Genomic DNA, 24,175 nt, shown 5'->3' with positions numbered 1-24,175 from the left:
AAATATGTGAAGGGCTCATAAAAATGTGACTTGCACTAAAAAACGATCTCCTATCCACCTCTTTTAATTTTCACTTGAATATTTCAACAATCAGGTTTACCATACATGCGGGGAGTCCCTGCATGCTGCCATTGTTCAGTACATTTTCATACTATGTCACAGAAGAATATGACAGCCATTTACTTGACTTACTTATATTTATCCAAGCCTGGATCTCTTTATTTGACAAGGACATGCACAAAACATAGTTTCTCCCCATAGTCAGATCAGGTCCAGGATTTGCATGTGTAATAGGGGCTCATTATTTCTACCAAGAGGCGCTGCGGTTGATTAAATGTTCCTGTGTTCATTAAACAGTCAACAAAGGGCACTTTATCAGCACTGCAATAAATGTAGAATCACACATTCTGACTTCTTCCAAAAGTGTCTCTTTTTTCTAAGAAATCTGCGAAGCAGCTGGCTGCATTTTGTGCTAAAGACATCAATAAGACGCTGCTCTCGCTCCACAGAGTCCCATTCCTCTGGAAACAGGGTCCCGCTGCTTCATCCAATCAGGAACAGCTGGTTGCCAGGTGAGGACAATTAACTTCCTGTTTGGACAGTAATGTATCGATCGCCTCCTCTGGATTCCTTGAACTAGGGTTGAATGTTATGCTGCCAGAACACTTATAATTAATCCAGAATGTAGCAGTTGGATTAATTAGCTGAAAACCATCCAGATAATTTTTGAGCAGACACCAAGTAGAAAAAAAAACAGGTGTGAAAAATGAAACTCTCACTGTCACAGTAATAACAGTCTTCCCTTCAGACTGTGTCATAAATTTGGACATAACAAACGAAAGAGAGCTCCTCATTTTACACAAGAACACATTATACACTGTACCAAGTTAAATAACACCTAAGTAAACACCTTAAACACATTTCTTAATAGGTCTGACGACTGTTGTTTTTACTAGTGCTGTTAGCAAAGGAAAGAAGAACTTCACATGAAGCAATCTGCATGCAAAGCTTTGGGTCTTCTCCAGTGACACAGATACTCAAGATCAAACCGTTAAAGTAAAAAAAAAGGCTACTTTTTGAAAGACAAGCACCAACGGAGCAGAGGGGCGCGCATACATTCATATTCTACAGATGCTTTGAAACGTGCAAATCAAGTCACACAGCAGTGGGAGGGTGTCCGCCGTTACGGCCGTTGAGAGTCGTCCTCCTCAAGGAGCGAGTCCTGAATGAGCCTTCCAGGTGGAAAGTATCCGGCTTGTCTTCGCACCGGAACACCATGAGGAAGCCATTCCTGTAGTTTTTATTCATCCACCCGTACAGGAGAGGGTTGGTAAAAGTTGAACACATAGCCACAATGTGGAACACGGTGTATATTAATTTATACTCCTCGAGCCTGAGCACCAGGTCCAGGTCGATGGCCAGCTGAAAGGCATGGAAGGGCAGCCAGCAGATGGCAAACACCACCACCACAAGCGCCAGCATCTTTGTGGTCTTTTTGCGACGGTTGATGCTGTCGTTGCGGCTTGATGGGCTGATGTGATTTCTCAGTTTGACCCAGATGCAGATGTAGGCGTAACTGATGATGGCTAGAGGAATGATATACTGCAGGAGCAGCATTGAGAGGCTGAAGATGAGCCCATCCCTGCTGGTCACTTGGGGCCACTTCTCAGTGCAGACGGGAAAGCGCCGGTTGATGGACGGGATCTCTTCATAGCGGAACTCTCTGAAGATGGCGAGGGGTGCTGCCAGGACAGCAGACACAGTCCAGGTGAATGCCATGATGAGGAAGCTCGAGTGCCACGTGAGGCGCATTCCGAGGTGGAACACGATGCAGCGATAGCGCTCCAGAGCTATGACAGTCATGGTGAGGATGGATACGTGCACACTCAGAGCCTGGGCAAAGGGCACCATGTGGCACAACACAGCCCCAAATGTCCACTCTTCTAGAAGAGTGTAAACCAGAGTGAAGGGCAAACAGAAGGTGTTCACGAGAAGGTCTGCCAGGGCCAGGTTAGCTATGAAGAAGTTGGTGACTGTTCGCATGTTTCTGTAGCGAACTATCATGTAGATGACGAGAGCATTGCCCAGCAGCCCCAGCAGGATGATAAGCGAGTAAGCTGTGATCAGGCTGATCTGGACTCCAAGGTGCTTGATGATGTCAGTGTGGTATCCAGGCTGGTGCAAGCCCATGCTGTCGTTAAGCAGAAACAAGGGATCCGTTTCTCCAGCCTCCTCTTCTCCCGTGCTGTTGGATATGTCCGGTGGGCTCATTTTGGAAGATGCTAGATCAAGGCTGACTTTACACCTGAGCAGAGAAAACAGAAAATAACTGTTTAAGAGAATATCCCATCAGAGGTCTCAGATTTCTCATGAGGCCTGATCAGCATTTCTTGAACTCTTACCTCCAGGATGTACATCAATTAAGCCCTCACAGACTTCTCATGCCAGATACATGCACACTGGTGTTTACACACCACTCTGTATTTAAATATTAGTTATTATTCATCTCTGGCTCTCTTCCAGAGCATGTTTTTTGTCCTGTCTTTCTCCCTTCACCCCAAAGCGGTCACAGCTCCCTGAGCCTGGTTCTGCTGAGATATTGTCCTCTTATAAGGGAGTTTTTCCTTCCCACTGTCAAAAAGTGCTTTCTCAGAGGGGGTTGTCTGGTTACTGAGGTTTTTTCTGTATTATTGTAGACTCATTACCTTACAATATAAAGCATGCTAAGCATTTTGTAAATAAAATAAGTCAAATTGAATTGGATACTGGCAGTATAGCTATGGGAATCTGAACATTAGAGCTCTTTGATCAAGTGGCGAGGTGTGTTACTCTTCTACGTCCATTTGTTTCGTGTCTTTTATACACTGTAATACCTTCTGTCACTCACAGAAGTGAACTGCAGACATTGCTGTCAGTGTATTGGGACAGAGAAGGGGCATTATTAGTGATGCATTGTACTTCAAACCATGTCTTATATTTTAAGAGGGTGTTTTCAATGCTCTGCAATGCAAGAGAGCTAAAATCCAACTTTCTTAAAAAACATGGCTCCACAGTTATTTGTTTGTTCCCTTTATATCGCCTGCAAATGCCACTCTGATATTAAAGACATGTAGTGTTTAACCAAAGGATAATGAAACACTGCAATTTAGTAGATATGAGATGCCTCTAATTCGTACGTCCTCATTATTAGAACAATTGTCCATGACTGTGTCAAGGAGGTAAATGTTCTGAAAAAGTAAGAAAATTAAACATGAATTTTAATGAATAGATCGACAGTTACAATCAACTGAAGAACAGCTTGTTTTGTAGCAGCTTCTTGAAAGCCCTATGCAAAAATAGAACCAGATATCACGAGCTATTTACTGTGGAATATCTTTGTCTGTGCTGTGCAAAAAAACATACTTTCTTCTAAGAGACATGAAAACCTGTACTATTAGAAAGAATAAAGAAAACATGATGGAGGAAGCAGTGAGATCAAGAGTGAGTCAGTTCAAAGCTGCATCATTAGAGTTGCAGGCAGGTTGCATGCATAGTCTGAATCTTATAAAGGGAACATTGTGTTTTTGTGCTTAACATTAAACAACCTTAGATAAGTAAACATATTCTGTAGTTCATCATCTTGTCATTTATGGCAGTTTACCTGCGTACAGCCAAGAGCCGCTGCTGAGTGCAGACAGTGCATGTTGTAATGACATGTATAACTACAGCTGCAGCTTGGCTCTTAAAGGATAAAAGCCAAGTCTCATCCTTATTAGGCAAATGCATGTAGATTGCATTATGTTGTGTTAACCACAATAAGATGCTTTGAGGAAATCCATTTCCTAGAGATTCTCAATCATAAAACCTGGACCTGCCCTTATGGGCCTGATTAAGCTTTGCAAATTTTATTGATTTTTATTTTATTTTATTTTTTGTGGCCAACACTTAATGCTTAAAGTTTTCTAAGACAAACCAGGTCACCCTTTAGTGAGAGGTCATCTCTTTGGTGACAGACACTCTTTGATTTCTCGGGGGATCCAGCCTATTTCCTGAAAACCACTAGAAAGACTATCTTTCACTGACATCATCGCTTTTTCTACGATTTTACTAAAACAGTAAAACAGTGGAGCCAATAGCATTTGGAAGCATTGTGTTCTCGCCCATAATGTTACGGTTAAACTAAAGGTATTGCATTGCAGATGTGACGTGTCTCCAAGCTCCTGCACAATTCCCTGAGATTTGAAACCATTCATACGTGTCGGTTCCTTGAAATATCAGCGGTGAAGAGAAAACAGAGACTCAAGGACATCGGACAAAAGAACCTATAGTTGACTGATTTGTAAGATGCCTCGAAATCCATATGTAGGGATCACCGAAGATGTGATCATGGTGCTACAACAGGTGTTGCAGTGCCAGTAACCCGAGGAACATGAAAACCCTGCCTCGACCCCTCTGGTACACACCGCTGCACCAGGCAGGTTAAGCCATGCACTTTATAAAGCATTATTTACCCTTTTTTGTTCAATGATAGCAGCCTTGTGCCACTACACCTGCTCGATCAAACATCCTCAGCACAACCGGATTCAATTCAAGCAAACTCTACATATTACTACCAAATAATAACGAGGCGATTTATTTCTAATTGAGTGTGCATCGGTGCGTAATTTGTGCCATTTTGTTCAACTTACTCAGCAGTGCGCATTCAAACATCTCCAACTGAGCTTTGAGAGATTAGTTAACCGACTTGACAGGTGCAAAACGTCTCTCTCCAACGCAAAGAGTCTCAGGTACGCAGTCTGGACTCTTTTCATCCAGCACGTTTTCTTTTATCCAAATTACGCACATTTCATAGTTCCATCAGCTACAGGTTACGCTGTCACAAAAGAGCAGAGAAATCATGTCTTGCACCTCATAGGGGGAGTCCATGTATGTCCCACAACTATAGCTTCGCAATATCCATTTTAAGTCTATCCACACATTAATCGACTCACCTGTCCCCCTATATCTCCTTTGTGCAAACGTGTCTTCACCGGAGAGTGTCATGAAACAAGTGGGAAAAAATCTCGAAGCTCCTCCCAGCGTGCAGCGCCTGGTGCGCATCTTGTGGCTCGACTGTTTTGTGTGTTCCTCAGTCAGGTTTACAGGGTTCAGTGTAAGCCTCCACATCTGTGCCAGCCTGCCAGAGACAGAGGCTGGAGATCTGCGCAGGGTTTGCGCTTTGCAAATCACACTTTTTTTTGTAATATTCGGCATTTATTTTATTTACTTTCACCAGGCAAAGAACTCAAATAAAACACCACAAAGCATCCTTTAAAGTGCCAAAGCACACTCAGGCTACGTCACTGGGTTTGCCAAATTCATCTCCAATGTTATTTCATTTAGTTCCTGCCAAGCATTCCGTTTTCCCTTCCTCGAAGCTTTGCCCTTGTTCATGTGCACAATATTTGATGAACTTTGGAACAAAACATGGCTTTAAAGCAGATAATTTAAATGGTTTTATATTTGATTCTCGGAATCACTGTCTCAACTGATCTAATTTCTTTAATGAAAAACATTTAAAGTGCAGCGTAACGCAAATTTCGTGTTGCTTTGCAGACAGCCATTGTTAAGCTAACTGTCATATTGAGTTGATTAGCCCAGAAAACAATACAAGACAACAACGAGCCTCTCGTGGGCTTTCCCCCTGTGAGCTCCCACGATACCTAAAATAGATTAAAGTTCATGCTGATGGCACAGAAAGTCACTAAACTGTAGTCCCTTTGACCCTTTGAGTGGGGTGTCGTGGGAGATTTCAGTCAATATTTTAGTATTCGGAGTGTGTCATTTACCTGGATTATTTTCTATTGGGAGGGGCGCGCGCGCGGGGGGGGGGTTGACTGTATTGTGCCTGCAGCTATTCCCTCTGTAACAAGACGACAGTAAATAATCATCTGGGACAAAAATTACTTTTTGATTTGGACAGTTTTTGAGGAACTTCAAAAGCAAAGTTAAACTCAAAAAGCAACAAAGATCATAAGGTGCCTTGAAATAAATGGATTAAAAGACTTTAAAAATGTCCTGAAATTTTTTTACTGTACTTTCAACCTACATGATTGTTTGAAAAGAATTCACCTGATCAGAATCTTAATAGGATCCTCGAACCTCTTTGGTTTTAGTTTGTGGCAGAATAATTTGATGCACCGATTATCTCAGCACCGGAGATTATACTTGATTGGTTCTTTCTCTTTCTCTCTTCCACTTCTTTTTTCTTCCAATTAAAAGAGCCATCCACCAGCCTCCGCATGCCTGGGTCACTCAGCCGGTGTTGAGAGTTTTCTCAGGATGCTGTGTCATTGATTCACCTGGAAGGGCTCAAATTAATCTTCATAAAAGTGGTTAGTGAGCTATTTGGGACTGAGAATGGTTGAGATTCACTTCTTGTGTCTCACAAACTGTGGGTGTCCTCGCAACTTGTTTGTCTGTCTGTCTTTCTGTGTAATTAAAACAAGCTAAGAAATCCCTTTTGTGCTTTTTTCCCCCTTTTCCCTTTTGTTATTTCCCACCGGGGATACACACTTGACAGATGGTAACCGTACAATGCAGATTAGACCCTTTAGTTCTTTGATTTTAGATATTGATTTTAAAGGATAGTTTCCCTTTGAAGCTTGCAAATTGGATTCCTCAGAGAAACATTTGTGTGGGATGTTCCAGTCGTTCCTCCTGGTGAACTTTTCTTTTATAAAGGACTTGGTCGCCATGTCCAAGCAGAAGTGGTCCTGTATCTCCCCTATTAAACTGAAATTTAATAGCCACATTCCTTTCAAGCACGCCTGGAGCTACCATTAATGACACTGAGGTCATATCCTTGGTAATGTTTCAGAGAGTTTGGAGGTTTTTAGCAACTTGAGACAGACTGTAGATTTTTGCAATAGTGGATATCAAGCAAATTTCATTATAATTCCACAAACCATCCACTCATTTTACACACTGAGTTCAGTTCACTTATCGCAGCAAGTAATGTGAAATCTGTTGTATAACGTCTTTTGTGGCTCCGGAGGAACCTTTCAGAAATCTAAACAAATAACCATCTAAGGAATCTAAGGAGCTTGGAAAGAAAAGCGACCGGACTTCTATAACTTTCTTGAAGACGTTTCACCTCTCATCTGGGAAGCTTTTTCAGTTCTAACACCAAATGGTGGAGACTCCAAGGTATTTAAGCCCTAGTGGGATGAAATGTAGGCTAAACTGTTGTGGGGGCCTGACCTTTACATGAGACTAGGGTCCAGTCCCATTTTATTAGATTTTTGCTTTACTACTATTCATGGAGACTTAATAGTCATTTATAAGGGATTTGTTCCATCAGAATTCTTAGTCTTAGTCCTTCCCTGCTTTTGCAACAGACAGTGGAGGAAGTGAAAAAGGTAGATTGAAAATAAATATTGGTCGACTGGCAAAGGTGCTGGAGACATTCCTCTGAGATTTTGGTCAATATTGACATGATAGCATCCCAGTTGCTGCAGATTTGTCTGGTACACATCCATGACGTGAATCTCTCTTTCCACCCCAACCCAAAGGTGAGCTGTCGGATTGAGATCTACTGAATGTGGAATCCATTTGAATACAGAGAACCCATTCAAGAAACCACTTTGTGCTAATTTGAGAATTGTGTCATATCACTGGAAACAGCTTTCAGAAGATGGGTACACTGTGATCATTAAATGATGGATATGGTTATCAACAACACTCAAGCAGGCTGTGGTGTTTAAATCATGATCTGGTACTTAAAGGGCCCAATGTGTGTCGAGAAAATATCACCAACAGTAGCCTGAACATTTGATACAAGCGAGAATGGAGCCATGCTTTTATGTTGTTTTCCATATTCTGACCATACTTGCCTAATGTACCAGCAAAATCAAGACTCATCAGAATCTTTCTGATCTTTTATTGCCCATTTCTGGGGCGTCTGTGTGAATTCTACCCTGAATTTCCTGTTAAGTGGTCATTTGAGTTAATGTTACTTTCCTATCAGCTTTATGCAGTGTGGTTATTCTTCTCCGACCTTTAGTATCGACAAAGCCCAGAAAACTGCAGCTCACTGCATATTTTCAGTGTTTCAGACCATTTTCTGTAAATCCTAGACATGGTTTTGTAGGAAATTCCCAGTCGATCAGCAGATCTGTCTGGCACCAACACCCGTTTCTCATTGAAATCCCCTTTCTTCCCCATTCTGATGCTTACTTTGAACTTCAGCAGGTCGCCTTGACCTTGTCTGTATGCCTATAGATGTACTGAATTGCTGCCACGTGATTGGCTGATTAGATATTTGTATTAATGAGCAGTTGAACGTGTGTACCTAATAAAATAAACAGTGTGTATCGAAAATTGCTGACAAAACTCTTTGCGATCTGCTGTTCGCCGTCAAACACACGGACCAATCAAACGCGGGCTTGTGGCGTGCGCATGCGCAGAATATAAGACTATTTGTTCCCAAACAGTAGCAGCAGTAGGGAGTAGAGAGCAGAGGGGCGAACTTTGACGTATTCGGTTTTGAATTTCTCCGAACAACAGACCACGTAAGTTCATCAAAGTATTAATTATGTGACGATTATAGTCACTTTATTGAAGTTCCGAAATGTCTTTTGCTTTTTATTGTTTTGTAGAGGCTGCTATACGTAGCTAAACGCTAACAGGATCCAGGCAGTTACGAGCAAACACGCCACCTGAGTAAACACAGCCTTCACAATACAAATCACAAGCTAGCTCGCAAGCCCCGTGATATGGCACCTGATTTCCACTGCTGAGCACCATCAAGTAGGTGCTTAGTGCTAGTATTAAGCTGTTTGCACCGCTTTGTTATCAGTGATGGACTTCAGACTGTAGCTGCACTCTCTGCTGTGTTTGAAGGCGAACTATTTGTTTTTCCTTTCATTTGTTGGCAGCTGACAGAAAAATCGAAGCTATCTCCTTGTAAAGTATTTGCAGAAGTGGATTGGTAATCTTTTCTGTTTGCCTTCAGACTTTTTGCTTTCACTTCCTGTGAAGGGATCTCAAAGAGGACAGCACCCTTCATCATGGCTGCTGCTGCTGCTGTTGTTCAGTCCACCAGAGGCAGTCTGAGAGAGGACCTGACGTGTGCCATATGCTGTGATCTGTTCCGAGAGCCTGTCATGTTGGCCTGTATGCACCATTTCTGCAAATCTTGCATATCCAGGTACTGGAGAGGAACGCAGGGGCCTGTCACCTGCCCACAATGCCGCAAGGAGTTCAGCTCCAAGCAGTTTCAAACTAACTACCTTGTGGCAGCCATGGTGGAGAAGGTCCGTGTCACTACCTCGGATGCTTACACCAAGAACCTAGAGGTTTGTATTTCAGTCTCACTTCATGTTTAACTGACTTGCTGGTGGTTTTCCAGACAGTTTCTGTGGGTCAGCAAGAAATAAAGTCTTCTGCGATGTTATACAAATAACCTTGTGCTCTTAAGTAGACCGATCAATAGCAATTGACCAGCAAGTAACATCTGGGTTCAATAATTCATGTTTCAGTCCACATCCACGTTTGTTTTGTTGTTCCGCCTCAGCCTACATTGTTTGAATTGCTCAGACCAAAGTTCACTCTTCACTCCCCCTTATAATACTTTGTATTACAGGTTATGCAACTTAAGCACAGCAGAGGCATTAATATACACTGACAGAATAATAAAACAGAATAATAAAAATACTTGTAGGGTTTTTTGTTTGTTTGTTTTGCTGGTTTTAGCACAGACAAAAAATCCTTTTCCACTTTTCCTAAGACAACAGATAAGAAATTGATCTGTCCAGCAAATATAAGGCTCGAGGCCTCAGCTGGTTACTTTCGCTTAACATAAAAAGTACAGATACTTCTAAGGATTCCCGATTGACAAATGAACTTGTCAACTTGTCTTTTTTTTTTTGCTTTTGTTTTTTGGAAACCATACAAAACATAAAAAGCTAAAGTAACAAACCACAGACCATGGAGGCATCAACCACTGGTTTGTAAAGTCACCTGAATTTTAGAAGTTATTTATTTAATTTTTTTTTAGGCCAAAAGACACCACATGTGAACAAAATACTTGATTACTAAATTATCGGCTGTGCGCCTGTGTAGATTGCGTAGGTCCATTGCGTGCGCACAGATGCGTGCAAATGGAGTGCAAGCCTCTTCGAGGAGCTGTTACACCAGCTAACAGCACAATAACCCATAATATTGGTAAGATAACTGCATTAAAATAAAAAATAAAAAATGGATCATGACCAACAACACAAACATGGTTGAGAACTCCAGCTCAGTGATTCCAATTAGGTAATGGGGCCCACACCCTTTATAATTCTGACTCTACATACCTTAACATGTGTTTCAGGCTATAAACATTTAAGCCATTTTTTTTTTTCCTTAATAATAATCCCATTTCATATTAGTTTGAACTTCAGCTTAAATACTATAAATAGAGATGGAGAATAGACTTTATCACTATTATTAGCCAATGTCACTTATTTGCTGATTGATGACTATCAGCATTTATAACAGCTGATATATCTGATTTTTTTTTTTTTTTAAATCACAAAATATCATTATTGGTCTCAAAAGCCTATATTGGGTAGGCTCTAATTAAGATGGCACGGTCATATGTTAGTAGAAAAAATACCTGTTTTTGTCAGTTCAGTCTGAAGCAAAGCAGTCAAAAAATGTATAATGTAGCTTATATTTAACAAAAAAAATGACATTTTGGCTTCAGTGTATGTTGCTACTGTTTTCATCCTCGCCAGTACATTCTTTAGCTTTCCTGGAAGTTTAGTAGTCGGTACTAGTACCAGCATAATTACCTGATTCTCAAAATTCAATTCAAATTAAAAAAGAAGAAAAAAAACACAAAGGTTACCCTAATCCTTTGTGTCCGTGTCATTTCTGTATATAGAAGTAAGAATAATACAGAACAGAAAATGTTACCAATATATTTGGTTACCAGAAGTGTTAGCATGGTTGCTAAGTATCCTGCTAATGTCACAAGCTCAAGCATTTAACTTTAGACACAGTTGATTTCACAACAGCAATGCTGTTGCGTAATATGAATGCAAGCATATGTAGATGTCTATCTTTTAGCCTCTTCTCTGAAGCATTTCCACACTTGGTGTGAAAGTCAAGATAGCATCGTTTGCACATCATCTTTTAAAAATGTAGTTCCAACCCTTGGTCATCTGCCTCAAATGCAAAGTGCTTCCGTACTCGACTTTTACTACCTTTCTCCGCAAGCCGGCTCTATTACTGCAACTGCAATAGCCGCCATCTTTGGTGTTGTAGTTTGTAGTTATGCATCCCCATGTTGGTACATACTCTGCAAAAAATGAGTAGTATTGCAGATTTTGCTATTGGGGTTTTTTTGTGTAAGATTTTTTTTTTTTTCTAATGACATCACTAGTCCAAGCTTTAGGCAGGTGTATTTTCGCAGCTTTTATGTTACATATGCAAGTGGATTAAGAACATAATAAAACACAATCAAAATGCTTTTCCATAATATGGGACCTTTTAATATGTTGTGTTCTTCCTAGGCTGTGTTTTGTGCTGTAGTTGTAGTAGATTCCATTAGATTGCAATGTATTATGATGTTTCCTCCTCAATACACGCAGAATATAAGAAAAACCTCTGAATGTGAGGCAGATCAACTCAACAACAGCACAAAAGCAAAGTTCTCAGATGGGCCTGTGTCTTGAATAGCGTTAACTTCTTGTCGTTAATTATTCCCCCCTTTACTGTTATCGAGTTCCTTCATTCTCTGCATAGTCTCTTTGCTTTAGTGTTCCTATCCCCCATGCTGATTAGATTTGCATACCACTTTGCAGAAACAACTGAAGGAGACTTTGGAGAGCCACCGCCTGAGGAAGCAGGACTTCATCAACAGCATTCACAGAGACAAAGAAAAGATGAATATTATAAAGGTACACTCATGTGGGAATCCAAAGGAATGGCAGCACTTAAGAAATAAGAACATGCACGGCCCTCTCTAATGGCTGTTTACAGCATGTTAATGTGCCTATTTAGTGGCGCAGAATTTGACAAACTGTGCAAAAGCAGGAGCGACGGAAACAACATGACATCCAAACTGAGGGAGACAGATGTGGGATAAGAGCTTAAATTTTAGCCGCGCACGCTGGGCTGAGATGATGAAAAGGAAATCGTTTCCTTCTTTATGCAATACTTGTCAGACACATGGAGCTTTTATGCTAATTGTGGCTTCATTCCCACCTGTTTGTTTCTCTTGAGATGTGTGTTGTTCTGCAAGATGTTTAGAGCTTAAAGCAAGCAAGCCACATGTTCAGTAAATGCGTGGCACGACACGATGAGTCCCGCTCTTCTAACGTTAATCCATTCCTCTCCCTCTCAGAGGGTCGCGGCAGATCTCCAGGCTCGTGTCAAAAGTGAGTTCCAAGCTCTCCATCAGATCCTGCACGATGAGGAAGCCTGTACACTGGAGCAGCTGAGGAGGGAGCAGGAGGAGGAGCTGGTGAAAGTCCAGCAACACCTGGAGGTCACGGAGCGGGCAGCGAAGGAGCTGGAGGACAATATAAAAGCGCTGCAGGAGGCCAGCGCTCCCACCCAGGACATCGTACTGACTGAGGTGGGAATTGAAAATTATGTGACCCTATTTATATTATTGTCTGATAGTATAAAATCATCTAATTGGGAATGAATGTTTTTTCACGAACCCGTTTCAAACAAGCTGTTAACGTGACTTTTTTTGTTTCTTTTCTTCTCATTAGCTCCCAGCGCTAAGGTAAGCGTTCATTCCCATGTTGTGACCGATTAATTGCTCGTGACAGTTTTTGCACACATCGTGCTCATGTGACATTTAGAGTAATTTACGCTGAGAGCGAATGATCCGAACTCTGTGTTCTTTTTGTTTGCACAGACCATGTGTGCAGGTGGATGTCGCCCCGGAGTTTGATATAAATGCTTTCAGCAACAAATACCTGGCTCCCTTACAATACATCACATGGAGGAGGATGTTCAAGTCTTTGAAACCAGGTAATTTCCCCCCGATGCTTCATTAGACACAAAATGACTGGAGCTGAAAACTGGTTCTGAGTCAATAATGGGAGTAATTAAGGGAAAATGAGTGGAGTGTTATAATAAGCTGTTGAGGTGGAAACAGGAGTGGCACCATTGTCATGCTGTGAAAGGGTTGTTTTGGATTTTCTTTGCGTAAAAATCTGAATTTATTAGAGTAATTTTATCTCCCAATGAATTGTTTCACCCCATAGGTCCCTCCCCGTTGGCGTTTGACGTCGACACAGCACACCCGAGCATTCAAGTCTCGAGAGACAAAACCGTGGCGGTCGAATCTAACGTCATGACCCACCACGTGAACCACAACAAGCGCTTCCTCCAGTGCGTCAACATTCTGGCTGCCCAGGGCTTCCAGTCGGGTCGACACTACTGGGAGGTAGAAGTGGGCACCAGCCCTAAGTGGGACCTGGGAGTGGCCTTGGAGAATGTCAACAGGCACGCTCGGATCAAGCTGAGCCCGGAAAGCGGCTACTGGACCTTGCGGCTGCGCAACGGGAACGAGTACTCGGTGGGAACGCAGCCATGGGAGAGGCTCCGGGTCAGATCTTCCCCACAGAGGCTCGGTGTTTTCTTGGACTGCGACGAGAGGAGGGTCTCCTTCTACAACGCCGACGACCGAGGGGCAAGGCGTTCCCCTTCTTTAGCCCATGCATTACAGACAGCCGCCACAAACCTCAGCCCATAAAGCTCCTCCACTACCCTCCTGCCGCTCTGTCCGGCTGATATCGCTCCAATCAATCAATGCTTTCTCACACAACACGGTTATCAGCCATTATTTGAATCAGCGTGACGTAAACATTCTTTTCACAAATTTCTGACTTGATTTTGCAAGATGCTGTTTTCTATCTTAAAAGCTTTAAAATGTTCTGAAAATTGTCTTACTCATCGAAGTAAAAAAAAAAAAAAATCCACTTTGTAGTAATCATCGTGCCAAAGCTCATGGACCAATTAGCTTAAATGCAGTACTAAAACGCTGTGCTCTAGCTTAGATGCATCAAATTACATTAATGGCATACTCAGTCTTCAACAAATATGTTTAATAGATGTAGATAAATGAGTTTTTCTATGATAATCGGAATAATTACCAGGTCAGGCTGTCTTTAGACTGACTTGTAAAATCACCAAGTTCAGTCAGGATGAGGTTATTATGCACTTTATTACAAGATTTGGTATGTGATTGAGTTCTTTCTATTTCCTACACAATCTGTTTATTCGTTTCTATTCATTATGTATGTGCCTAATTTTGAAGCCATGTATCATGAGTTTGGTTTTTAGCATTTTCCTAAGCTAAGAAAATTAGTCTTATGCCTCCTGTCCAGTCTGTTCCCTTATGTTTCATGTCCTTGTGTACATGCACCGAGTGCACGTTCAGTCATTTCCTTTCCTCGTGTATAAAGTGCTTATGCAAATAAACCGAATCACTTTTTCTTCCTCAAACACTGCCTTTGATTCTTTTCTACAACGCCACACACTGTGGAAGTGAAAACCCAACACTACTTGAAACAATCAAGGATGCTATTAAGCATCATCAAAGCAAAGTTCGCAACTGCACACTGCAACTGATGTGAATCCAAAGCTATCCTAACAGGAGACGCGGTGGAGGGTTGCTGACTCGCCTGCACCTGGACTGGAATTTTTTATTTTATTGTATTTTTTTTCTTTAAACGCGCGAGCCATCGCTGACACTTCCACAGCGAAAACAGGCGGGCTTTCGGTTATCTTTGCAAACACATGACAGCACCGACGTCCTGTTTCCTCCCGCCAGGTGAAAGGTCAGATAAACAGAGTGACAGTGGGGTTGCCTGTGGGTCTTCTGGACAGGCCTCAGGGGGGCTCTCTGCTGAAGCAGGATGCTGCTGCCTGCTCCTCCTGATTGGGAAAGTGGCACAATAAACTGGACCGGTGGGGGAACTGTGCTTTTCTCTGCACAGCAGCTACACGGAATATGCATTCATCATGCTGTTATCACACACTTTCTGTTATGTATGTGTTCAGGTTTAGCGACATTGCTGTAAAAGATGAAGTAAACCTTTTACATTCTTGTTTTTCTCTTCTCTACAGGTCATTGTATTTGACTCTGTGGAACACATTTGTGCCTTTTGGGTGTGATATACATCTATATACTACAAGATGTTTCTTATTGTAATTAAAACATGTAAGGCAATATAATGGTAATAGATCTAAACAGTAGCCAGTGTGTCTAATGGGACACTCAGCTCTACAGAGCCTTTGAGTATCCTTTGTATCTCAAAGCAACACTATTTAATATTTTATTATTAAAACTCGAGAAACACAATTGTATAAAAAGTCATTACTTCTAGCTTTCCTCGCCATTTCCTCTTAAATCTGCTTTAGTTTTAGTTTTGTGAAAAAGGAAGTACACCCTGTGGAAATTATTGACCTTTTTAACATATTCAGTTGCAACAGAATAACAGTGGTGGAAAAAGTCAAAAGATATTAATATTAATAAGTCCTTTCATAACGACTTGAACTATCTAACCTCTGCTGTTCTCTTAGCTGTTCAAATCTGTTCATATCGGCATGCCAACATCTAAAGAGCTCTCCAAGGTCTTCAGGGGAAAAAGAAGATTGTGAATGTCTTCAAGCAGCGAGGGATTCAAAAATAATTTGAAATAAATCATTCCACTGTAAGAAAAATCTTCCACAAGTGGCGTAGCTTTCAAATAGCTGCCAGTTTCTGTGGCACTGACCACTCCAAAAAAGGAAAAAGGAAGAGAGAAAAAAAGGGAACACCGAAACTGATGGGAAGTAAAGCAGAATCTGAAAGTACTGTAACTCTTTCCAGCTGTTTGGTGTCAAAGGGCATGCATTTACAAGAAAGACTACAGAAATTTGACCTTGGATTTACTGTCTAAAAGGAAGATTAAAGCAAAGGGACACAAAGGCAAAGGGAAAGAAAGATGTGACCTGGACACTCAAATCAAAGATAAGAGGTGCTCAGTCACAGTAACAACAGGGATGTTTGGCGCAAACCAAAGAAGAAGAACTTTATCCCCATCATGGTGGAAACGTTTACGCCTACTTCTTGTATTTATTTAAATAGAAGCACTAAAACCACATGAAGAAATCAATCTGTTACAAATAAAAGTCTGAATTTAAAATTTCACTTAAGTATTGTTTGTTAATGAGAGCAGGCCCCTAAGTATGAATAGTCTCCCTCAAGCAGGATTATACTGCTGTATTAAAAACTCTTTTCTTATAGTTTTCAATGATTAATCTGCTGGTTGTATGTGATATATGGTTGTGATACATGTAGTCAAGTAAAGAGTGAAGAAGTAGAAAGTGGTATAAATACTAAACACTAAAGAAGCTCAAATTTCTATCCAACTGTTTTCCCTTATTTACCAGATTTAGGTTGGGTGTCACAGGGCAAGAAACAAAGTATGCTCTGGAGAAGGCTACAGAGGTGACACAGAGACACAGACAACCACACCTATGGCCAATTTTGGACTGTGGGAGGAAGACACATAATAGTCACAGGTGGGAGAACATGCAAACTCCACACAGCCGTTGCACCACAGTGCACCATCTTAAATAAATATACCCAACAGTAGCTACATACCATCCCTGTCTCCTCATAAAGAACGGGATGGATTATGGAGTGGCTAAGTCAAGAGAAAGTGTAGATAGGCCGTGGCAGATGGCCGCCCCTCCCTGAGCTGGTTCTGCTGGACTGTTCTTCCTGTTGAAAGGCAGTTTTTCCTTCTCACTGTCGCCAAGTTCTTTGTCATGAGGGCTTGTCTGATCGTTGCTTAATATAAAGCACCTCAAGATGACTGTTGTGATTTGGCACTGTATTAATAAGATGAAACTAAATTGATCTGAATGATTTTGGGAGGTCTATTCATGAGCCTGTGTGATTTGTATACAAGTTGTCTGCAAGAAGTTTCTGCAAAAAAGGATAAAAACGGCAAATAAACAAATCTGAGCTTGAGATTCAAACTTAAGTTTGGATCTGCCTTGATCTGTGAGAGTTGTCTTGTCCCACTGCTATCCTGATTACACAGTAAATAATCTAAATGCAAACCACACTGCTCCTACAGTCAGGAGGGCACCGTAACTTGGCATGATCTACAAACGCTGAGAAATGGTGGCTACTGCAATCAAAACAAACCCAAAGGAACTCTGCTGAACTGTAACAGCTTCTTCAAAGTAGCTTGGCAAAAGTGCAGTGTAGCATGGAGGCCCATGGGCATGAACTTCGGCGAAAGAGTGAGGGGGTTGTACGCTTGCTCCACATCCTTCCTATGATAGTAGCTGTAGAGGTGTAATCTGTTTCCTGACCTGAGGATGGGCCGGATGGAGTGCTGGCACTTCAAGGACGAGTCCTTGAGCCCTCGGTTGTCTCTCAGGGGTCCGACGAATTATAAACTGAAACCTTTTCATCTGACACAGCAGAGGCGATTGTGCCATCCTGCGTAAAGCCTATTGTTTGCTATTGCTGTTGCCTGAATGGCTTATGTGTGCGGATTTCTTATTGAATTGGCTGTTCAAGTGTTTTTCATTTGTTTATGACATTATCTGTTTTATATTCGTAATGAGATTTAGTAACTCCCTGGACAGCGCTTTGTTAGGCTATCATCACAATTTAGTGTGTTTATTTTTCTGTGAAGCCGAAGGCTCTGCCGGCCTGAAACCGAGGGAACATTTTAATTACAACCATTCAATCACAACATTGTGTTTTAAGGTCAGAGAGGTGGATTGCCGTAAGGGATCCGGAGTGGAAACGCATGCCCACAATAACAAACAATGATCCTTTGACTCCCTGTTATTCAGCTCTCTCCCTGAGGTCAGGCTCTTCATAGCTGAGGAATCACACCATGTTCATATCAAGGAAAAATATTATTTCTCATATGTCTCATCAACAGCTGCTGCTTAATGTGTGGACTGTTCTAAAGGCACAGCTAGGGAGGAGTCCGGAGACACATTAATGCTGTAATGGATTTCCAAGTGGCAAAGCAGCACATTATTATATATCTGACTGGATTTGCGCTGATTATTCTGCACTTTCCATACGATGTTTGTCTGACCACCGCAAAGGTGACCCTGACAGTTCACATATAAAGCACACACCTGCACCTGAAGCCCCATTTCTGTGCGTGCGCTCGATTACACAAGCGCACACCCCCTTCTGCCCTCTCTGACTTATGATACACAGGTTTTCAATTTTCCAAATCCCTCCCTGTAAGATAAAACAGGACTGATAGCGGCTCGCTACGGGCATGTTGTGCTCCTAGTACATGACTTTTATTCACACTCTGAGGACTCCCGGAGGAGGATGGATGAGTGGGTGGTGGGGGTTAACAGGATTTGGTCAAGCCTGGAAGAAACTCTGTGCAGTTTAGTCTTGGAGGCATCATTACTTACATCTGACCCGTTGGATGAGTTTTTACGGACACTTAATAGAGAGGCACTCCCTCAGCTTATGTTTGTTTAACACGAGGAAGAATTTGTGTCCAGAAGCATGCCAGAAGATATCTTTCCTTTACATCAAATTAACAACCAGCATTTGACCTAAACACATAAAACTGCATTGACAGTTTGGTGTCAGAAGGATTTAAAAACATTTTTTTTAAATTTGAGCCTATTTTTGATCAACATAGAAAATACCATTCCTTCTTACATTCTTATATTTGTCTTCAGCCTGCCTCTGTTGCTTTATCTCACAGTGGCATTTGTTTCCTTCCTGTGGTGACTGCAGTGCTCCTGTGGTGGCTTTGTAAGAATTTCTGATGGTATTAGGATTACCTGCTGAGCTATTTAGGTGTCAGGACGACTTTAAATGCTTTGGGAAAAATCCATGACAGAAAATCAATGCCAAACGGTCCTGCAGCAAAGCAACAAATGGGAAAACCCACAGCTCCAGTATTGCACTGCTCTTATTGCACTTATAATGTGGCAGTTCTAAAAGTCTTTAATGCAGCGGGATGAAACGCAGGACTTTGCAGGAAGGAACTTTGTCATGGATGTTTGGCTGACCCCCACACCCCACCTCCCTAGCCCGTACACACCACCTCACACGCTCGCACCCCTCTCCAATTCAGCTTGTTTTATGAACTGGGTGGGTGGATGTGGATGCGCTCCCGTCACGAGCAAAGGAAAGGGAAATCGTTGAAAATCCCATTCAGTGCCTTATGCATCCTTTTAAACTAAACGGGGGGGAAAAGTGTGTGTGTGTGGTTTGTGTGTGTTTTTCCTTTTCCTCAGCACTTCGGCTATGTCCTCTCTGCGCAAAGCAGCCCACAGACAGACAGCGTTCACCTGAGTTTCCCCCCCTTAACCCCAACCAAGGACCTTCATTGAAACCAGCTTCTCCACTAAGAGCCTGTTAAAACCAACCTGTCCTTTTTCTTTTCTTCTTCTATTTTTTTTTAAAATTTGTTTTTAAAGAGAGAGAAACTCAGCTCAAGCTTGTGCACTTCTGGACGGAGATCTGGAGATGAAGACAGACTTTACGCTGTTCTGTCGGACTTGGATTGGACTAGCATACGCCTCAGGTGAGGAGACATCTTCAGTCACGGTGGAAGTTTTGAGCGCAACTTTTTTAAAAACGAAAAAACAAGGTGAGGTGTTGCGCTCAAGGTTTACACCGGCTTTCCCCTGCTGTGAGGTGAATTGAGCTTTTAATTTAAGTTACTTTAAGTTTTACACGAGGTCTGAACGAAGCCAGGTGGATATTAATTGTGCGCATTTGTGCGTAGGGGCTACTTCCCGTGTTATCAGCTTGTTATTAGCTGCAAAGTTTATGCGTAAAACTTTAACCCACTTTTAATCACTCCTTTTGAAAAGCATTAAGAGTGCACATCTTTTGGTTGGGTGTAAGACTCAACAAGTCTACATGCAGATAGGCACTAGGGGGAGGCATGTTGTTGTTGTGTTTGATGAAGATGTAGCTGTTAATTGATGGTGCCTTGATCTCAGGAGATACAAAAACACGAGGGGATTCAGTTGAGTTGACTTTTAGTGACTTTACATCAGCTGTGTATGTAGAGCTCACTCGGCTCCCATTTGTGGGTGAGGGTCCAGATCTTTTCTCTGCAATCTTCTGTTGTTGTTTTTTTGTGGAAAGCAAAAAGCTCTGCCTGCACGTCTTCTATTGTCACTTGTGTGTCTTAAAGTCAAACAAGTTCAGCCAGGCTGTGTCTAAATAATCTAAAGCACGCTGGTCCTCTGCGCACGGTTTAAATTAGACGTATGAAACATCTACAGCTGAGAATGCTCGCAGCTTTCTGTAAATGACTGAATGTGGATGTTTGAGTTGTTCAGTTGCTGGTGAGCAGCTGTCTGTGAAGAACTTTTTGTGAGGGGCAATCACCATATGGAGAGATTACTTCTCTCATTAATGTCACTGAGGTGTGCCGGTTGGGTCACATGAATCCACTGAGAACAAGAACCAAACCCGAGTTTTCATTCCCACTAAAAAAATGTGACCTTTGAATTTTTAAAGCTCTGTATAATGTTTTCCTCATCTCACGAGCCTAATGTGCAGCGTGTTCATCCATACAGAGGCTCTCTGCTTCTCAACTGGTACAGAAAGCATAAAAATGAAACAGAATGTCGAAGAACTAACCTGGAGGCATTTTTCAAGTCTCACAGTGGGAACTTACGGGATTGATTGGCACTCTGAAGCGGAGAGGTGGGAGAAAGATGGCAGTTTGTAGCTCAGAATTGCTGCTTTTTGAAATCACTTCAGACTGGAATCAAGTCAAGCGTCGTGGTATGCTCAGCTGCTTTATATAGGATGCAGACTTGCTGAGGGCTAAATATGGTCTTGAGGTGTTGGAGATGTGGAGTTAAAGCAAAGTGTTTCTTGTTTGTTTTTTTTCTCACTCGTGAAACAGCATCCAAGACAGAAACATCAGAGATCTTTGTCTGCGTCTGTCTCACTAATAAAATCTCTCATCAAATAAATTCAACAAAACAAAGTCTTGTGCTGAAAGATTATGCACGTCTGAGTGGTTTCCTTAACCCTCCTAACCCCAAACCCCCCAGATTTCTTTCTTTCTCAAATGCGTGACATTAAAAAGCCATTTCTGAGTTTGATGTAACTGTAACTAGATCACAGACTTGCCCTTATTATGATCAGAGGGAGAGATTGAAGGTGAGTCCATTGTAGACCCACCAGCCCAGAAGTCATTGTCATAAGACGGGGAGAGCAGATAATCTCCGCAGCAGCTGCATTTAAAAAAAGCTCCTGCCCGGGTCATTTTATCCCATCTTGCTGTCACGCTCTGCCTCTGGTTTGAATTACAGCAGTGCAAAGACATTCATCACAGAAATTCTGTCTTATTTAAGAAAGACATCACGGGGGAAACTTCTGCTGCTGTTAGACAGCATTGGAATGAATACCGAGTCACTGATTCCTTCATTCTCTCCTCATAATTTCCTTGATTTTATTGCGCTGTAATTGGCTTTTTAAACCCTTTCCAGTCAAAATGAGCCACATATGAGAAAAAAGAGAGAAAACAAAAAAAGAAAACCTGAGCTCCAGAGCCAAATGATCTTTGGCTTACTCTCTGTCTTGGGTGCACAGTGTTGATATTGCTTTTAGCAGTGTTTTCTGTACGCATACCTCTGCTTGATCAGATCATCCCAGAAATCTGACTCTCAACTTTGGGTATTATTCTAGTTGTACCCTTATAGAGGTTGAGTTGTTTTAGCTAACAATACCCCCTCCTGGTTCTCAGTGCTGATCTCAGGATTCAACCTCAGGACTCTGCAGTCCACGGTGTCCGTTCTTGAATATCTTGTTCTGTCAGCTAGAGAGCCTCCTCTGAGAGGAATGCTGCTGCTGCAGTAAACTCCAAATAAATACGGAGTCCAGTGGCTCACTCATCGCTGGCATGGAGCAGTGAGGCCCCCTGGGCATTTGGGGCTCTGGTCACTCACTTTCTCATTATGCTACTGCGCAAATACCCCAAATACAACTAGAACTGAGAGATAAGCTCTTTCAACACCAAGAATCTGAAGCAGAGGCCAAATATGCGTCCAAGTTGGTGTTAGACAGTTGATGGAAACCATCTGTGGTATTTTTGTTTTCAAATATCTGACCCCTGCATGTTTTCAATGCCCAGTTTCTAGTCATGCTATTTGCATTGCTTTGCAATATCCAGTGGCCACTATTCTGGTCCCGATGTAAACATCTAAATAACTATTTCAAAGAGAACCATTAACTTTTGGAGAGGCGCCACTTTTCCATTAAATTATTTTGTCTCTTTGTTGACATTTTGGAATTTCATTCATTATCTTCTCTTGGATCACCTGTGATAGCACAAAATCCCAAGAACTCTGGTGATACCCCGACATTTCTAATACCACCTTAAGAGTGACATTAGTGGTTTTGGAGGCAACATCTCACTAACAACCGATCGGGATGCCATGAGATTTGATAAAGGCTCCCTCTCCCCGTGAAGATGAGCTTTAGTCACTTCAGCGATCCCCACATGCTTTGTCATGTAAAAATATAATACAGTAATGCCGCTGTGAGATAACACAGTGACCAGCCTCACCACCCATTTTGAATGTTATTAGCCGAGCCGAGGGACGAGCCGAGGGACTTTTGAATTTTTCCCTTTTACTCTGTATGTGGTGCACGTCTTCTTTATTAATTGGACATTTGCACACATGGGGGCATCGGGGGTGGCAAAAATGATTTTCTTAAGGGCCCACATGAAAACCTGGGCCAATAAGCTGAACTCATTTTAGCTCAGTGTTAATGTTATCTCTTTGTAAGTTTATTGGTGCAGCCCTCCACAACAATACCAGTTTCTCATGAGGTCCCCTTGGGAAAATTAATAGCCCACTCCCATGTGGCTCATGAAGTAGTTTGATTGCTCTATCGCCTGTCCTCCAATGTGACAGGGGATTAATGGGGGATTTATACCTCTATTTTAAATTTACACCATAGGTGGGTCATAATCATAGACCCCTCTGAAACCCTACAGCACTACTTATGCCACAACCTGATGTCCAGCTCAATGGAAAAGTAACTGATTTATCAGTGAGGGAATCACAATCGCTGCCTTAACATAAGGACCGACATGTTTCATCAAATTCCTGGAGGGAGATTGCAGAACGGAAATCAAAAATTGGATCGGACGTGAGGAAAATGACAAGGAAGTGGAAAAAAAGTTGAGAGACAAAAATGTTTGCCTCCCAAAAAAATAAAATAAAAACAATTTTAAAACCCATCAAAAACCAAAACTAACCACAACAAAGAGCGGGGACCCAGGAGGAATAAAACATCCCAGTATTTTATTTGTTTCTATTGTGGCTGGCATATAAAACACCGGAACACAATCACAAGGAAACTAACATATCACACACGCACAAGGATGAGTGCTGGCAACGGCATTGGCCATTTACGTAGGTTATGTCGTAGGCTGTCCAAAGATTCACTGCACAAGTCTAAATCAGCCGTGGGAAGGGCCTTGAAGTTGGGGGTGCTGAATTAGGCAGGCAGGCGACGGGGTACTAGGGTCTAAGGAATAAAATATATATTATTCTATTTGTCTTGTCACATTCTAATATTACTCACCAGACTCTGCTGCACACAGCAGACAAGAATAAACAGCCAAAACTGAACTGAACTGGTCCTTGTAGTATACAGGCTTACACACAATACTTTAACAGATGCAACAGTAATTAAACTTCCCCACACACAGGTAAACAAATTAATTATAGAACCATTAAAAAGAATACCAATCTTCCACGGCACTCAAGATATACAATGTAACCTGCGCACAGCTGACCAGAACCTATCCAAGTATGGATAATATTTGACTTGGCCCAAAAGCCAAATTTACACAGATAGTCAAGAACAACAATTACTGTTTAACTATAATGTTAAACTGCTCAGCAGCAGCTCATAATAAGCCAAATGTTGCTTTCATCTGGGTGCAGGTTATAAACCTCCAAATTTACACTCAGAAATGAATTTTACTCTTGAGGCACTCTCCTGTTCAGAGTGTGAGCATATTTAGCTGGTTATGGGCAAAGCCTCTGAGTAAGTCAGAGTCTTGTTAGCAGGGGGGCAAAATTCACAAGGTTTTAGTGGGCAGTTGGAATGTGTTCTGATAACAAGCAGACTAGTTTTTTAACTTGTTTCTTACATTTT

The 24,175-nt window shown here is 41.8% G+C and overlaps 3 protein-coding genes across 9 annotated transcripts in view; 2 read left to right on the top strand and 1 right to left on the bottom strand.

Moving 5' to 3' along the window:
* Positions 1–22: 22 nt before the first annotated feature.
* The window catches only part of npy7r (neuropeptide Y receptor Y7), a 52,463-nt gene continuing 28,310 nt past the window's right edge, over positions 23–24,175 (bottom strand). The window contains exons 1-2 of one of the 3 annotated variants that reach the window (XM_005467917.4): positions 4,668–4,964; positions 24–2,305 (exon numbers count right to left, since the gene is read on the bottom strand). In XM_005467917.4, coding sequence (XP_005467974.1) covers positions 1,156–2,305; positions 4,668–4,681 — 1,164 coding nt within the window. In that variant the 5' untranslated portion in view covers positions 4,682–4,964 and the 3' untranslated portion in view covers positions 24–1,155. The other 2 variants (XM_005467918.4, XM_005467916.4) reach the window with 2 other exon arrangements.
* Positions 8,375–14,475, top strand: trim105 (tripartite motif containing 105). Of its 4 annotated transcripts, none has more exons than XM_005467919.3 (8): positions 8,375–8,531; positions 8,619–8,769; positions 9,001–9,317; positions 11,814–11,909; positions 12,356–12,589; positions 12,732–12,745; positions 12,881–12,996; positions 13,233–14,475. In XM_005467919.3, the coding sequence occupies exons 3-8, from the start codon at positions 9,030–9,032 to the stop codon at positions 13,721–13,723; spliced, it is 1,239 nt and encodes a 412-aa protein (XP_005467976.2). In that variant the 5' UTR covers positions 8,375–8,531; positions 8,619–8,769; positions 9,001–9,029; the 3' UTR covers positions 13,724–14,475. The 4 variants fall into 4 exon arrangements, with proteins under 4 accessions (XP_005467976.2, XP_005467977.2, XP_005467979.2 ...); XM_005467920.3 differs by having other exon boundaries at positions 8,975–9,317; XM_005467922.3 differs by lacking the exon at positions 8,619–8,769 and having other exon boundaries at positions 8,377–8,531; positions 8,975–9,317.
* Positions 19,102–24,175, top strand: part of flt4 (fms related receptor tyrosine kinase 4) — a 49,376-nt gene continuing 44,302 nt past the window's right edge. For both annotated transcript variants that reach the window (XM_019345099.2, XM_005467923.4), the window contains exon 1: positions 19,102–19,556. In XM_019345099.2, coding sequence (XP_019200644.1) covers positions 19,499–19,556 — 58 coding nt within the window. In that variant the 5' untranslated portion in view covers positions 19,102–19,498. The remainder of the gene's footprint in view (positions 19,557–24,175) is intronic.

Source organism: Oreochromis niloticus, linkage group LG2 (genome assembly GCF_001858045.2).
Source record: "Oreochromis niloticus isolate F11D_XX linkage group LG2, O_niloticus_UMD_NMBU, whole genome shotgun sequence".
NCBI classification, from domain to species: Eukaryota; Metazoa; Chordata; class Actinopteri; order Cichliformes; family Cichlidae; genus Oreochromis; species Oreochromis niloticus.
Note: the sequence above shows the minus strand (reverse complement) of the source record. Positions and strands in the feature narration are given on the sequence as shown.

Bases quoted from the DNA above. Each gene is read 5' to 3' on its own strand.
- trim105 (XM_005467919.3), top strand. From the start codon at position 9,030: ATGGCTGCTGCTGCTGCTGTTGTTCAGTCCACCAGAGGCAGTCTGAGA. The intron at 9,318-11,813 runs GTTTGTATTTCA...ACCACTTTGCAG, and splicing joins CTTACACCAAGAACCTAGAG to AAACAACTGAAGGAGACTTT. The intron at 11,910-12,355 runs GTACACTCATGT...TCTCCCTCTCAG, and splicing joins AAAAGATGAATATTATAAAG to AGGGTCGCGGCAGATCTCCA.